Source organism: Myxine glutinosa, chromosome 10 (genome assembly GCF_964187855.1).
Source record: "Myxine glutinosa chromosome 10, kmMyxGlut1.1, whole genome shotgun sequence".
In the NCBI taxonomy this organism is placed as follows: Eukaryota; Metazoa; Chordata; class Myxini; order Myxiniformes; family Myxinidae; genus Myxine; species Myxine glutinosa.
In genome coordinates this window covers 54,264,488-54,277,818 of record NC_136270.1, presented here as the reverse complement: position 1 = coordinate 54,277,818, position 13,331 = coordinate 54,264,488, and the positions used below count along the sequence as shown (strand labels likewise).

The window sequence follows — 13,331 nt, the reverse complement described above, 5'->3', positions numbered from 1 at the left end:
CAATCCTGAATAACGCTCTCTGACCCTCTTCCGAATCCAAGCGTTCTCCGAACATTTTCCTACATGCCTCCTGTGCCTTTGCTACCTCTTTCTTTGCAGCCTTCTTGGCTGCCTTATAACTTTCATGCTCTGCCTTTTCTGCCCCCATACCCTTCGCCTTCTGCCACTCCTTGAACTTCTTCCTCTTCTCGTCAATCTTCTTTCCAACTTCATCATCCCACCACCATGTTTCCGAGTGCCTCGGTGGTCCTTTTGTCCATCCACATACCTCACCAACGGCTCCCAACAGACTATCTTTCATTGAGTAAAGTAATATGGACCGTACTATTCTTAATACGAGTACAATCTAGCTGTGGACCTCCTCCCCTCCCAACCTCTTCCACGTAACAATATTATTTTCAGCAAAATTTAGTACAGACAGTCCACGGTTTCCGAATACAATGTGTTATTGAAAATGTGTGCTTAACCTGGATGCTCATAAGCTCGAACAACAAATCTTTCAATACATGTAATAAGTGGTTAATTGGTACTCTAACACAAATTAACCCCTATTTCTTTACATAAAAACATTGTTATATGTACTTTTTAAATCAAAAACGCATACATTGAAGCAAATATAACGTGTAGTGTATTCCTGGCAAGTTCGATGTGACGAAAAATAGGTTAGTAGGAATTGAAAGAGGATTTATTTATTTATTTATTTGTTTGGAACGACACATTATTTTCGACAATAAGTTGACATATTTCCCCACATATGTCAATTAATTAGTTATATAATCCTCTTCATTTATTGAATTGTGTTTCTACGCCCCCAGTGATATTTATAACACAGGACATGGATTTGTCCCACCATTGGAGTAAGACCGACCCTCTCGTGCTCAGGCCGTTGGTGCTCCAATGGTTGGCAGCGAGTGACCCGGAAGCATCGACGGAAAGAGAGTGGCAATTTTATGTGTGGGAAAATTGCATGCTAGGGCAGGGTCGCCCAAATAGCTCAGATGGCAGAGCACTGGTACGGTTTTCCAGAGGAAATGAGTTCGATTCCTGGTCTGGGCATGTAATTTTCCCACACATATCAATTAATTATTTATTAGATGTGATCAAATGGTGAAGTGATACTGCACGTGGAATCCTGAAAGGTGGTGACATGTCCTTCAGTGAGGGAAAGCTCATGACGTCACACAGCCAATGGACCACAGTGTTATCTTGCATATCGGCTACAGGTCTATCAGTCCGTTTGTCAATCCTTGAGTGCAATGGAAGCAAAGCATTGCGTTTTTATAATTGATTGTACTCTCCATCCAATACGGGTGTTGCTATACTAAGATGGGTCTGCGGGTTTTCAAAAACAAAGTAGGCCAAACCCGTGAAATGCGGATCACTTGCCATCTATGCTAGTATAAGGGACGACGAGCAATAACAAGCTAGGTTTATGGTGAAGCAGGGCAAGCACCGCTGTCTCTAGTGCTGGTAAGGAACCCCGTGGAGAGAATGGCATGTGAGTGTTGGAGCGACCAGTGTGAATGAGGTGTGATTTCCTGCATTTATCGCTCTCGGCACAGCATGTTCATAAAAGCCATGTTCATATGAATAGATCGAACGTTCGAAAGACCGAAATATGGTTATAAAGTGTAATGTTGGTATGACCAGATGTTCGGAAGCCGGGCATTACCTGTATTCAGCATTGTATAAGCAACGGTTGGCATTCCGATCAGAGTAGTGTTTGATTTGACCCTAGTGGGATCCAAGTTCATGTGATAGTTCAATAGTATCTCCTAATGCTCAATGTAAAGTAAGGACAGCAAAAATGTGAAAAATTTTGATGGTCCACCATTTTATTTCTGACAATGGTGGAGTTTAGAAAGATACACCAACATATCAAAGAACCTGTAAAGTTTTATTTTGTTGTCATGTATGTTCGATTTTTGTCCAGAATTCTGTGCACATACGCAAATTCTGGTGACATCGCCAATTGTCACCCAAAGAGTTTAAGGTTGGGTAGTTGAAATCACTCGCATCACTGCATCTTTTAGTTCATGCATTGTTGCCGGTTTGTTACAAAAGACATTGCTTTTGATATAATCCCAAACAAAGTAATCGAGAGGCAAAATAACTGGCGACGCCATGTAAGTTGAGATTCATGAGAGATGAGACGATTGGGAAGGTGAATCTGCAACCACTGTATTTAAGCCACTGTAGTGCTGTCTTGTCAGGACCGAGCTCTTCGCACACTACCCACATGGCATGGCACCAAAATAACCTTTCCATCATATGGACATACCTTTCTGATGCCACTACTCGTAAAAATAACTTCCTCCGATTCATGATCCTTACATATGTGATAAACGTTGAGGCCACACCACAATTATATTTTAGGAGAATGTAAAGGCAATTTCACAAAACAAATACTTTTTTCCCCCTTACTCCCAAAACGGAAATTTGTTTGTTGACCATCCCGTAGATGTACAGGGAAAAAAAATTGCAGTAAAAAAAGCAAAGAATAGTTCAAATTACAAATTAAATTTTCACTAAATTGTCAGATTTTGTGTGGGAGATTGTCTACAGACTTCATTCCCACAGTGGAATTACCCCACGTGTGAAACGCATGTTGAGGTTAAGCAATTGGTTCACTCTGCCTGTCTAGACAAGACCGTGAGTCTTCTAGAGGAATTACTCCATTACCCCCGCCAGTACCGAAGGTGGCAGAGGTTATGTTTTCACCCCTGATCTGTCTGTATGTATATCTGTGAGCACGATATCTCAAAAAGTTACTGACAATTTCAGACAAAACCTGGTGGACAGATTGGGGGTGGGACAAGGACGAAATGATTCGATGTTAGGGAATATCCGGATCTGGATACAGATGTGAAATAAAAACTAACATGACCTCTGACCTTTGACCTCATGACCCCAAAATCTAATCAGTTTATCTTTACCTCATTATACATACCTGCACCAAGTTTGATCAAGACCCCTTTAGCCATTCTCAAGTTATCGCGGTAATGAAAACCTATCACGGATGGACGGACAACCTGAAAACATAATGCCTCTGGCGACTTCGTCGGCGGAGGCATAATAAAAGATTTTATTGTCCATTTTGTCCCTTCACATGTCCATTTTCTCAAGACTGTGCAGGGTTAAGGTGTCTATGAGCTCTCTAGTTACGAGTAGTATTAAATAAAATACACCACAATTTGATACATAAGGGATACATACCATCTACAGACAGAACACGAACACAGCCAACGCTCCGCTAGTGTCAATCACAGCTACTTGGGATGAATGTAGCTGTGAATATTGATCTGGATTGTTGGCACTTAATATGGAAAAAATTATTCTAAATCTCTGGAGACCCCAGTTAAAATTAAATTCGACTTTAAAGTCACCCCACTTCGTTGAAAATTCGGTGAAAATATTCCCTGAAAATAGGATTACCAAAGAGAGCAACATGTCGGACATCACGTGCAGATGTGTGCACCTTAGAAGCAACTATTTTACAAAGTGAAACATTGTCGAAAAAGGGATGAGAATGCCAAAAATAATTATCAAAAACATCAAAAGAAACACCTAAAACATAATATAACTAGCAGAAGTACCCGGCATTGCCGGGCGGGGGAGGAGGAGGGGAGGGGGAAGAGGGGAGGGGGAATAGGAGGGGGGGGAGGGGAACGGGGGGAAGGGGGGAGGGGGGAAGGGGGAGGGGTGAGGGGGGAGGGGGAATGGGGGGGAGGGGAGGGGAAGGGGGGAGGGGAGGGGTGTGGGGGTGCCTGGGGGAAGAAGGGCCCCCCCTCCCCCCTTTCCCCTCCCCTCCTCTTCCCCCTCCCCTCCCTCCTCCCCCTTAACACCAGGGGGGTTGACTCAGCCTGTCATCCTACCGAGGTCGGCAAATTGAGTACCAGTTCACTGGTAATTCCCTGTGTGCCGCAAGAGGCGCCTAACAGGGTTGGCGGCACGAACCCGGAAGTCGGAACTCATTGTCGTCAAATAAATGTAGCATGTATGTTTCACTCTCTGTCACATGCCGTTGGTCCCATGTCAATCGGATGAAGTTGAAAAATTAACATTCCGAAGTTTCTCTGGGACGTACTGATTCCGAATAATAAAGTTGAAAAATTAACGTTCCGAAATACGCTAATTACGCTAACAGAAGCGCTGGCGCTGCGAAGCGCTAGAGGGAGCGCTGCGCTCCCTCCCTTCGATTCCCTCCCTCTTCTGCTAGCGTTTCTGCGCTAATACGCTAATTTTAAAACCTGAAGTTTTTTTTAAAATTTAAGGTGTGCTGTAGTTGCTCTGAGACATACTGATTCCGAATATGCCTTTGGTTTTTCTCTGCGATGAGTAGTTCTCGAGTTATAAGAGGACAAACAAACATACTTTACTGCTTTATATATACTAGGGCATGCCCGTACTATATATATGCCCGTACTATATATCTATCTAAAATTATATCCCCCCCCTCTATTTACATGAAATGGTTTGGTCCATTCGCAACGCCAAAGCGAACGGCGAACGGCTTGCGAGTACAGTGACAATCCCCCCCCCTCTATTTACATGAAATGGTTTCGTCCATTCGCAACGACCACAGAACCCCCCCCCCCCCCCCCCCCCCCCCTCTATTTACATGGAATGGTTTGGTCCATTCGCAACGCCAAAGCGAACGGCGAACGGCTAAATCGCCATAGCTCGGTAAGTACTTGTCCGATTAATTTCAAACCTTGAAAAGGCACATCCTCGGGTCCCCAGCAATATACCTGGCAAGTTTCAAGTATATCGGACCGGTAGTTGTCGAGAAATCGTTGTCGCATACATACACACACACATACACACAGAGATTAATGGAATTATAGATAGATATAGAAGTTGGTACGATTCGGCCAAGGAATCCCAGAGATAATTGCAATTAAGTGAGCCGTGACGTCACGGAACGCACCGCCGGTAATATATTATAATTTATGGTAATCTATGCAGCACGACATGGTCATCACGGAAAACAAGGCGCCTTTGCCGGCGCAAAACGGCTCTCCCAGGGTCAAACTCGGTATCGTTGTGAGCGCACGGTTCAGCCCTTCAAGAAAAAGTTTATTTTGTAAAAATCGAACCACGCGTTAAAAAGATATGACTGCTTTTGTTCGCCGGCACGTCGGCGCTCAAATCGGCTCGCGATAAAATCCAACACGTCCTTTGTCGGGGTCGTCTGAACCAACCACGGGGCCTAGAAGGCTGGGACTGGTCTCTAAAGTTAGGTCTCGATCATATCTCGTAATGCTGGAAGCTGCACGTCTCTGTGATAATCTTGTGGACCATGACAAGAGATCGTGCGAGTCGCTCGCAACGGCTTCAAGCACTTCCGCATTCGACCATTTCATGAACGCCATACGCCCCGCCCATCAAAGCACGTACGTATTAAACGAACATACAGTGGCGCTAGAGGAAGCGCTGCGCTACCTCCCTTCGATTCCCTCCCTCTTCTGCTAGCGCTTCTGCGCTAATACGCTAATTTTAAAACCCGAAGTTTTTTAAAATTTAAGGTGTGCTGTAGTTGCTCTGAGACGTACTGATTCCGAATATGCCTTTGGTTTTTCTCTGCGATGAGTAGTTCTCGAGTTATAAGAGGACAAACAAACAAACATACTTTACTGCTTTATATATATAGATAGATAAATAGACTTTATAGAACAGCTTAACCCGCACAATCTTGAGAAACAAGGACATGGGCAGGGTCTACGAATGGGAAATATGATTGGTTGTGATGACGCAAAATGCTGTAATTGTTTTGGCCCAGTCCAGGGTTTTGAAGGGAAGGGTTTTGAAGGCAAACTAAACGGAAGGGTTTTGAAAGTGCCAAAAGGAAATTTGTGTTCTTGTGTACAAGTACTGTATATATGTAATTCACTTCAAATAAAATAAAGACTTTGAAGGTCGTAGAAAAGAAAATCCCGAAGTTTACCACCATTGATGCAGCGTCTTATACACCGCCTCATTTAACACATTATATTCGTTATTCGTAACTGTTGTTTGTGTCCTTCATTATCCCTGAAGTAAGTTTGCTGTTTGGAATGATTTTCAGTTTTGTTTGACTACAGACAGACAGACGGAGTAAAAAATGATCTCGCACCTCTCTGCGCATGTGCGATCGGGACGAATTCAGAGCCAAAGCACACTGCCATGTTTGCGTACATTCTTTGAAAATGAGCATAGTGTAGCGGCTACCGCTGGGTATACACAATCGCCTTGCACCTACCGAGGACGCGGAGCGATCACCATGCCGGGCTCGTCCAGGACGCCCGGGCACGTCCAGACTCGCCTTTCCAGGGTTCGCCCAGGACGCCCGGGCACGCCCAGCCTCGCCTTTCCAGGGCTCGTCCAGGACGCCCGGGCATGCCCGCTCTCGACTTGCCAGGCCTCGTCCAGGACGCCCGGGCACGTCCAGACTCGCCTTTCCAGGGTTCGCCCAGGACGCCCGGGCACGCCCGGTCTCGCCTTTCCCGGGCAAACGCTCCGGGATAATGTGTATATATATATTGCTGCCCGATAAACGGGCTTTTCAGAGTACCCGAGTTGATTTGACACAATAAAGAAACTCGGACGAATTCCAGCTTTTTGTCGCGTCCATTCTTCCGATTTGCGTTGGAGCACAGCTCCTACATTGGTGACCCGACATGGACATGGCAGTTGCCCTCAAACTGCCTACCTTCTGGGAGGCTCACGCGGTGGTTTGGTTCGCCCAGGCGGACTCGCTGTTCGCCCTGCGAGGCATCACAGCCGAGGACACCCGCTTCCACCATGTGGTAGCAGCACTCGGCTCAGCCACCGTGGCCCGCGCCCTCAGCCTCCTCCAGCACCCGCCAGCCGCTGACAAATACGACGCGATTAAAAAGCTCCTCCTCGACGCTTTCGCCCTCCCATCGGCGGAACGCGCACGGCGCCTGCTCGACCTGCCCGAGCTCGGCGACACGCGCCCGTCCGAGCGAATGGACTACATGCTCTCGCTGCTCGGCGAACACTCTCCGGCTTTCCTGTTCCGGGAGCTATTCCTCCGTCAGCTGCCTAGCCAGGTACGCCTCGCCCTGGCAAGCACGACGATCACGGATCCCCGCGCCCTCGCCAGGGAAGCCGACAAGATCTCCGCGGCAGGCCAACGCATTGGAGCAGCGACCTGGAGCCCACCGCCGTCCGAAGCAACGCCCATGGTGCCCGAGCACCCGACACGGTCGACGACCGAACTGCCGACGCAATTGGCGGCCGCTACGCCGCGCCGACCACCTCCAGCACGACGACCGAGGCCTCCACCTGACCAGGCGTGGTGTTATTATCATGCCAGGTTCGGACAGAAGGCCCGGACATGCCAACCCCCGTGCACCTTCGGCAAGTCGGGAAACGGCCGGGCCGGCGTTCATTACCAGCCATGAGCGCCGGCCACACGGGCAACTTACTTTTCATCAGGGACAAAGCGTCCGGACGGCGCTTCCTGTGTGACACCGGCGCCCAACTGAGCGTCATACCCACCTCCGATCAGGACAGGCAGTCCGCGGTTTGCGGCCCCTCCTTGGTTGCGGCCAACGGATCGGCCATCCGCACCTTCGGCCCGCGCAACGTCACCCTCAGCTTCGGCAGCCAACGCTTTAATTGGACTTTTGTAACCGCAAGCGTGCCCATGGCTCTGCTAGGCGCCGACTTCCTCTGCGCACACGGGCTGCTGGTTGATGTCAAACGGCGTCGCCTCGTCAACGCCGAGACCTTCAGCTCCCTGGCAGGCACATTGAGCAGCTCCGCTCCGACCGAGCTGGCATGCACCCTCCCGGCGGCGAACGAGTTTGCTCGCCTGCTCACGGAGTTCCCGGCCCTCACGCGGCTGACGTTTTCGGCCGTCGCAGTACGACATGGGATCGAGCACCACATACCAACCACGGGCCCGCCGGTCTACGCCAGAGCCCGCCGCCTCGACCCAGCCAAGCTCGCCGTGGCCAAAGCCGAGTTCGACGCTTTGGAACACCTCGGCATCGTGCGGCGCTCCGATAGCGCGTGGGCTTCGCCACTACACATCGTCCCAAAACCAGGGGGCGGCTGGAGCCCATGTGGCGATGACCGCCGCCTTAACGATGCTACCACCCCCGACAGGTATCCGATCCCGCACATCCAAGACTTCGCCGCCCGTTTGGCAGGACGGGTCATTTTTTCGAAGATCGATTTAATACGGGGATACCACCAGGTACCTGTCAGGGCGGCCGACGTCCCAAAAACGGCCGTCATCACGCCGTTCGGCTTATTCGAATTCCTGTGAATGCCGTTTGGCCTCAAGAACGCGGCTCAGGCGTTCCAGCGCTTGATGGACGGTGTGCTGCGCGACCTGCCGTTCCTCTTCGCTTACCTGGACGACATCCTCGTCGCCAGCACGTCCCGGGCCGAGCACCTCCTCCACCTCCGAACACTGTTCGGGCACCTCAGCAAGCACGGCCTCATCGTCAACCCGGCCAAATGCCACTTCGGCACGACGGCCGTTGATTTTTTGGGCCACCACATCACCAAGAACGGGGCCGTGCCGCTGCCAACCAAGGTCGAGGCCATCACCGCGTTTCCGCGTCCCCGCTCCATAAAGGCCCTGCAGGAATTCCTTGGAATGGTGAATTTCTATCACCGCTTCGTGCCCCGCGCTGCTCAACTCATGTGGCCCCTCTACGAAGCCCTCCGGGGCAAGCCGGCCAAGCACGACGTCGTCTGGTCCGCAGCCATGGACGCGGGCCTTTAAAAACTCAAAGCGGGCCCTCGCCGACGCAACACTGCTCGCTCACCCGGTGCTCAACGCTCCCATCGCCCTCACCACGGACGCCTCCGACTACGCGGTGGGCACCGTACATGAGCAATGGTGTGAACGGGGTTTGGCAGCCACTCGCTTTTTTCAGCCGGCAGCTCCGGCCGAACGAGCTCAAATATAGCACGTTTGACCGTGAGCTCCTCGGTCTACACCTGGCCGTTCGCCATTTCCGCCACCTCCTGGAGGGCTGACCCTTCACGGCGTTCGTCGACCACAAGCCGTTGGTTTACGCAATGGCCAAGGTCACGGAGCCATGGTCGGCCCGCCAACAGCGCCACCTCTCCACCGTGTCGGAGTTTACCACGGACATCCGGCACGTCGCCGGCAAAGACAACGCCGTGGCCGACTGTCTTTCTCGGGCCAGCGCGAACGCGGTCCACCTCGGCGTGGACTTCGCGCTTATGGCGGCTGACCAAACCACCGACACCACGGTGCAAGCCCTCCGGGCGGCGGACACGGGCCTCCCTCTGGCCGACATCCCCTGCGCGGACACTGTCCTGCTCTGCGACGTCTCCCAAGGCCAGCCTCGCCCCATCGTGCCCGTTACCTGGCAACGCCGCATCTTCGCCTCCCTCCACGGCCTTTCCCACCTGGGCCGGAAAGCTTCCCAGAAGCTGGTGTCGGCGCGATTCGTCTGGCACGGCCTTCGACGGGACGTCCGCGATTGGACCAGCACCTGCACAGCCTGCCAACAGGCCAAGGTCCACCGACACACCCAGGCCCCACTGGCACCTTTCACCGTGCCCGAACGACGTTTCGACCACGTCAACGTGGACCTGGTGGGCCCCCTCGCCCCATCACGGGGTTTCACACACCTGCTCACCATGGTGGACAGGACCACCAGGTGGCCGGAGGCCGTTCCCCTCATCTCCACCACCACCGCCGACGTGGCGCAGGCTTTCATCGCCACCTGGGTCGCCCGCTTCGGCGCACATCTCGTCGGACCGCGGACCGCAGTTCACCTCCGAGCTGTGGGGCGCGGTCGCCCGCAACCTGGGGGTCAAGCTCCACCGTACTACGGCCTACCACCCCCAAGCCAATGGGTTGTGCGAGCGGTTCCACCACTCCATGAAGGCCGTGCTCATGGCCGGCCTTCAGGACGGCGGTTGGGCTGACCGGCTGCCGTGGGTCCTTTTGGGCCTACGCACGGCCCCCAAGGAGGACCTCCGGGCGTCCACTGCCGAGCTTGTCTACGGCCAGGCGCTACGCGTCCCGGGCAAATTCGTGCCCGACGCTACCAGTACCTGGTCCGCAGCTCACCAGCGCTCGGACCTCCAGGAGACCGCCCGACGTTTTGCCCCCGTGCCAACGTCCCACCATGGTGACCCCCAGTCCTACGTCCCCCCAGCGCTTCGCACAGCGGAGTACGTTTTTGTGCGTCATGACGCACATCGGGGGCCACTCCGGCCGCCGTGCGACGGGCCCTTCCGGGTCCTGCGACGGGACGACAAATCGTTCGTCATCGACATCGGCGGCAGGTCGGACCGGATTGCGGTGGACCGCCTCAAGCCGGCGCACGTGGACATCGACCAACCGCCACGGTCGGCCCTTCCGCCGCGGCGAGGCCGCCCCCCATCCACGGTGCCCCCCACTCGACCGCCCACCACCACACGACCCGCCAGGGGTCGCTTCGGCCGGGTCATCAGGACCCCCCTTAAATTGACCCTGCCGGTGCAAGTCGATTCTGGGGGGACGTGTGTAGCGGCTACCGCTGGGTATACACAATCGCCTTGCACCTACCGAGGACGCGGAGTGATCACCATGCCGGGCTCGCCCAGGACGCCCGGGCACGCCCGGTCTCGCCTTTCTAGGGCTCGTCCAGGACGCCCGGGCATGCCCGCTCTCGACTTGCCAGGCTTCGTCCAGGACGCCCGGGCACGTCCAGACTCGCCTTTCCAGGGTTCGCCCAGGACGCCCGGGCACGCCCGGTCTCGCCTTTCCCGGGCAAACGCTCCGGGATAATGTGTATATATATTGCTGCCCGATAAACGGGCTTTTCAGAGTACCCGAGTTGATTTGACACAATAAAGAAACCCGGACGAATTCCAGCTTTTTGTCGCGTCCATTCTTCCGATTTGCGTTGGAGCACAGCTCCTACAATAGTATGGATATCATAATCGTATCATATGCAAATCGGGAAATGTGTGTTTGCTTGTTTATTTCACATCTATGCACTCCTTAACCGCTAGAGACAAAATGAGTTCAAAACTGGTGGTTTTGTGCAGGGTTAGTTTTAGGCCGTAAAAAGGTTCATAGTTGGATTGGTCCAGAGTGGGTAGAGGACCCCATTCCTCTCTATGTAAATGTGTATTGTATAGTGCCATTCCTAGTGGGGGTATTACTAGTCTTACTGAAACACATTTATGATGAGGAAATTAGCCTGTCCGTAAGGAAGGGTTATTCGCTCGTCAAGATTAATTTAGTTTAAATTGCCATATCCTGTAGATCCGGGTTCCACAGTTACCATTTCCCCCACGTTACCCTGGTAGCTAAATGCACCATTAGTTTCTGGAACAAGCAACACACACGGCAGGAGGATTTGAGGGGTGCAGACTTGTGAAAATTGCAATTTGAATGCAAGTACAGAAATAAATGCTACTTCTTCATTGATAACACAAAACAAAATTTCTTTTCAAAAACGGAATTTAGGTAATTTGGAAATGGAAAAGGTATTTTCGGAATCAAGGTAATCAAGGAAAAGGAAAAGGTAATTTTTCAACTTCATTATTCGGAATCAGTACGTCCCAGAGAAACTTCGTAATGTTAATTTTTCAACTTCATCCAATTGACATGGGACCAACGGCATGTGACAGAGAGTGAAACATACATGCTACATTTATTTGACGACAATGAGTTCCGACTTCCGGGTTTGTGCCGCCAACCCTGTTAGGCGCCTCTTGCGGCACACAGGGAATTACCAGTGAACTGGTACTCAATTTGCCGACCTCGGTAGGATGACAGGCTGAGTCAACCCCCCTGGTGTTAAGGGGGAGGAGAAGGGGAGGGGGAAGAGGAGGGGAGGGGAACGGGGGGGGATGGGGGAGGGGGAGGGGGACAGGGGGGAGGGGGAGGGGGGAGGAGGGGGAGGGGGAGAGGGGGGAGGGGGGAGGGGGGGAGGGGGAGGTGAAGGGGGGAGGGGAAGGGGGAGGAGGGGCCATTCTTCCCCTGGGCACCCCCACACCCTCCCCCCTTCCCCTCCCCCCCTGTTCCCCTCCCCTCCTCTTCCCCCTCCCCTCCTCCTCCCCCCCCTTCCCCCCGTTCCCCATCCCTCCTCTTCCCCCTCCCCTCCTCCTCCCCCGCCCGGCAATGCCGGGTACTTCTGCTAGTTATCTAATACTCTTTCTTCCAGGACTTGAAGTCTCCTTGCCACCACAACCTCATTGTCTCTTTGATTTACGCTTCTGAACTTCACTTTTCTCCCACAATGAAGCTGATTCTGAGGGCCTTTCACTCGCTCACCGTAGGAAGGTAGGTGGTCTTTCTGTCTTCTACCGACTCCTCTCCAGCCTGGCTCCTCCTGCTCTGTCTGTGCTCTGTTCCCCAAATATTGCTTCAGGATGCACAAGATCTGCCAGCAACCCTTTTCTGACAAAACTACCAAAATCAAGACTCTCTGCTCACCTTCACTCTTTCATTCCTCTTTTCCCCGCCTCTGGAACAAACTCCCACACTCTCCTCAATCCCACTCCTCCCTTCAGGTCTTCAAAACAGCAGTTCACCACCATCTCTGATCTTCCCCCACCCAAAACCTTGATATTTTCTACCCCCATTAAAACACCCCAAATCCACCTCTTTCAATTCTCTACTGTTGTTGTGCTTGTGTGCTTCCCTCTCTCTCCCCCTCTTGTCTCCCACTCCCTTTATTATATGTTTTAAGTCTCTGTCTATGCTTTTGTGTCTAATGTGTTAGCTCTTAGATGAGCCTCAACTTTGTATAAAAAACAAAACTACACCTGCTGAGACCCCTGTCCCTCTTTCAACAGCAATGCCTCTCCTATGCTGTGTGCATCCATTTGTTCTTTTTCCTCTTGTTTACCCTTACACCCACTTTGTATCTGTTAATGCATTCGCTCATTATTGTACTCTTCAATGAGACACAATTAATGATTTAAAAAATAAGAACCTAACCTGTGGAAGAAAAAGAAAGTAAGAAAAATATAAAAAATTAATGTACTCACTTTCATTGTCTTCATTTCTACATTTTCTTTTCCCCATTCTTGCAACAATACTCTTCCATGAACCTTGCAGAAACAAAACCATCAAAAAATTATAAGAATTACTCTACATGAGGTGTCATGCCAGTAAAACTATCAGAGGTAAAACTATCAGAGCACTCTTTATGTAAGAATGGCGTGGAAAAAAAATGTCCGTCCCACCCGCTATATCCAAAACTAAAGTATCTTCTCAAAAAAGGAAATTGCTTAGGCTACATGAGAGCCTACCTGGTCTGTTCAGCTGACTGTATCGGCAAGGATCACTTTGCAGTACTCCAGACCATGGCAAAAGCAAAAAAAACTGA

At 51.5% G+C, this 13,331-nt stretch overlaps 1 protein-coding gene across 1 annotated transcript in view; it reads right to left on the bottom strand.

The window, feature by feature from the left end:
• The window catches only part of LOC137434548 (uncharacterized), a 40,396-nt gene extending 27,065 nt beyond the window's left edge, over positions 1-13,331 (bottom strand). Inside the window, exons 1-2 of the mRNA XM_068127680.2 lie at positions 13,255-13,331; positions 12,991-13,053 (exon numbers count right to left, since the gene is read on the bottom strand). Coding sequence (XP_067983781.2) covers positions 12,991-13,027 — 37 coding nt within the window. The 5' untranslated portion in view covers positions 13,028-13,053; positions 13,255-13,331. The remainder of the gene's footprint in view (positions 1-12,990; positions 13,054-13,254) is intronic.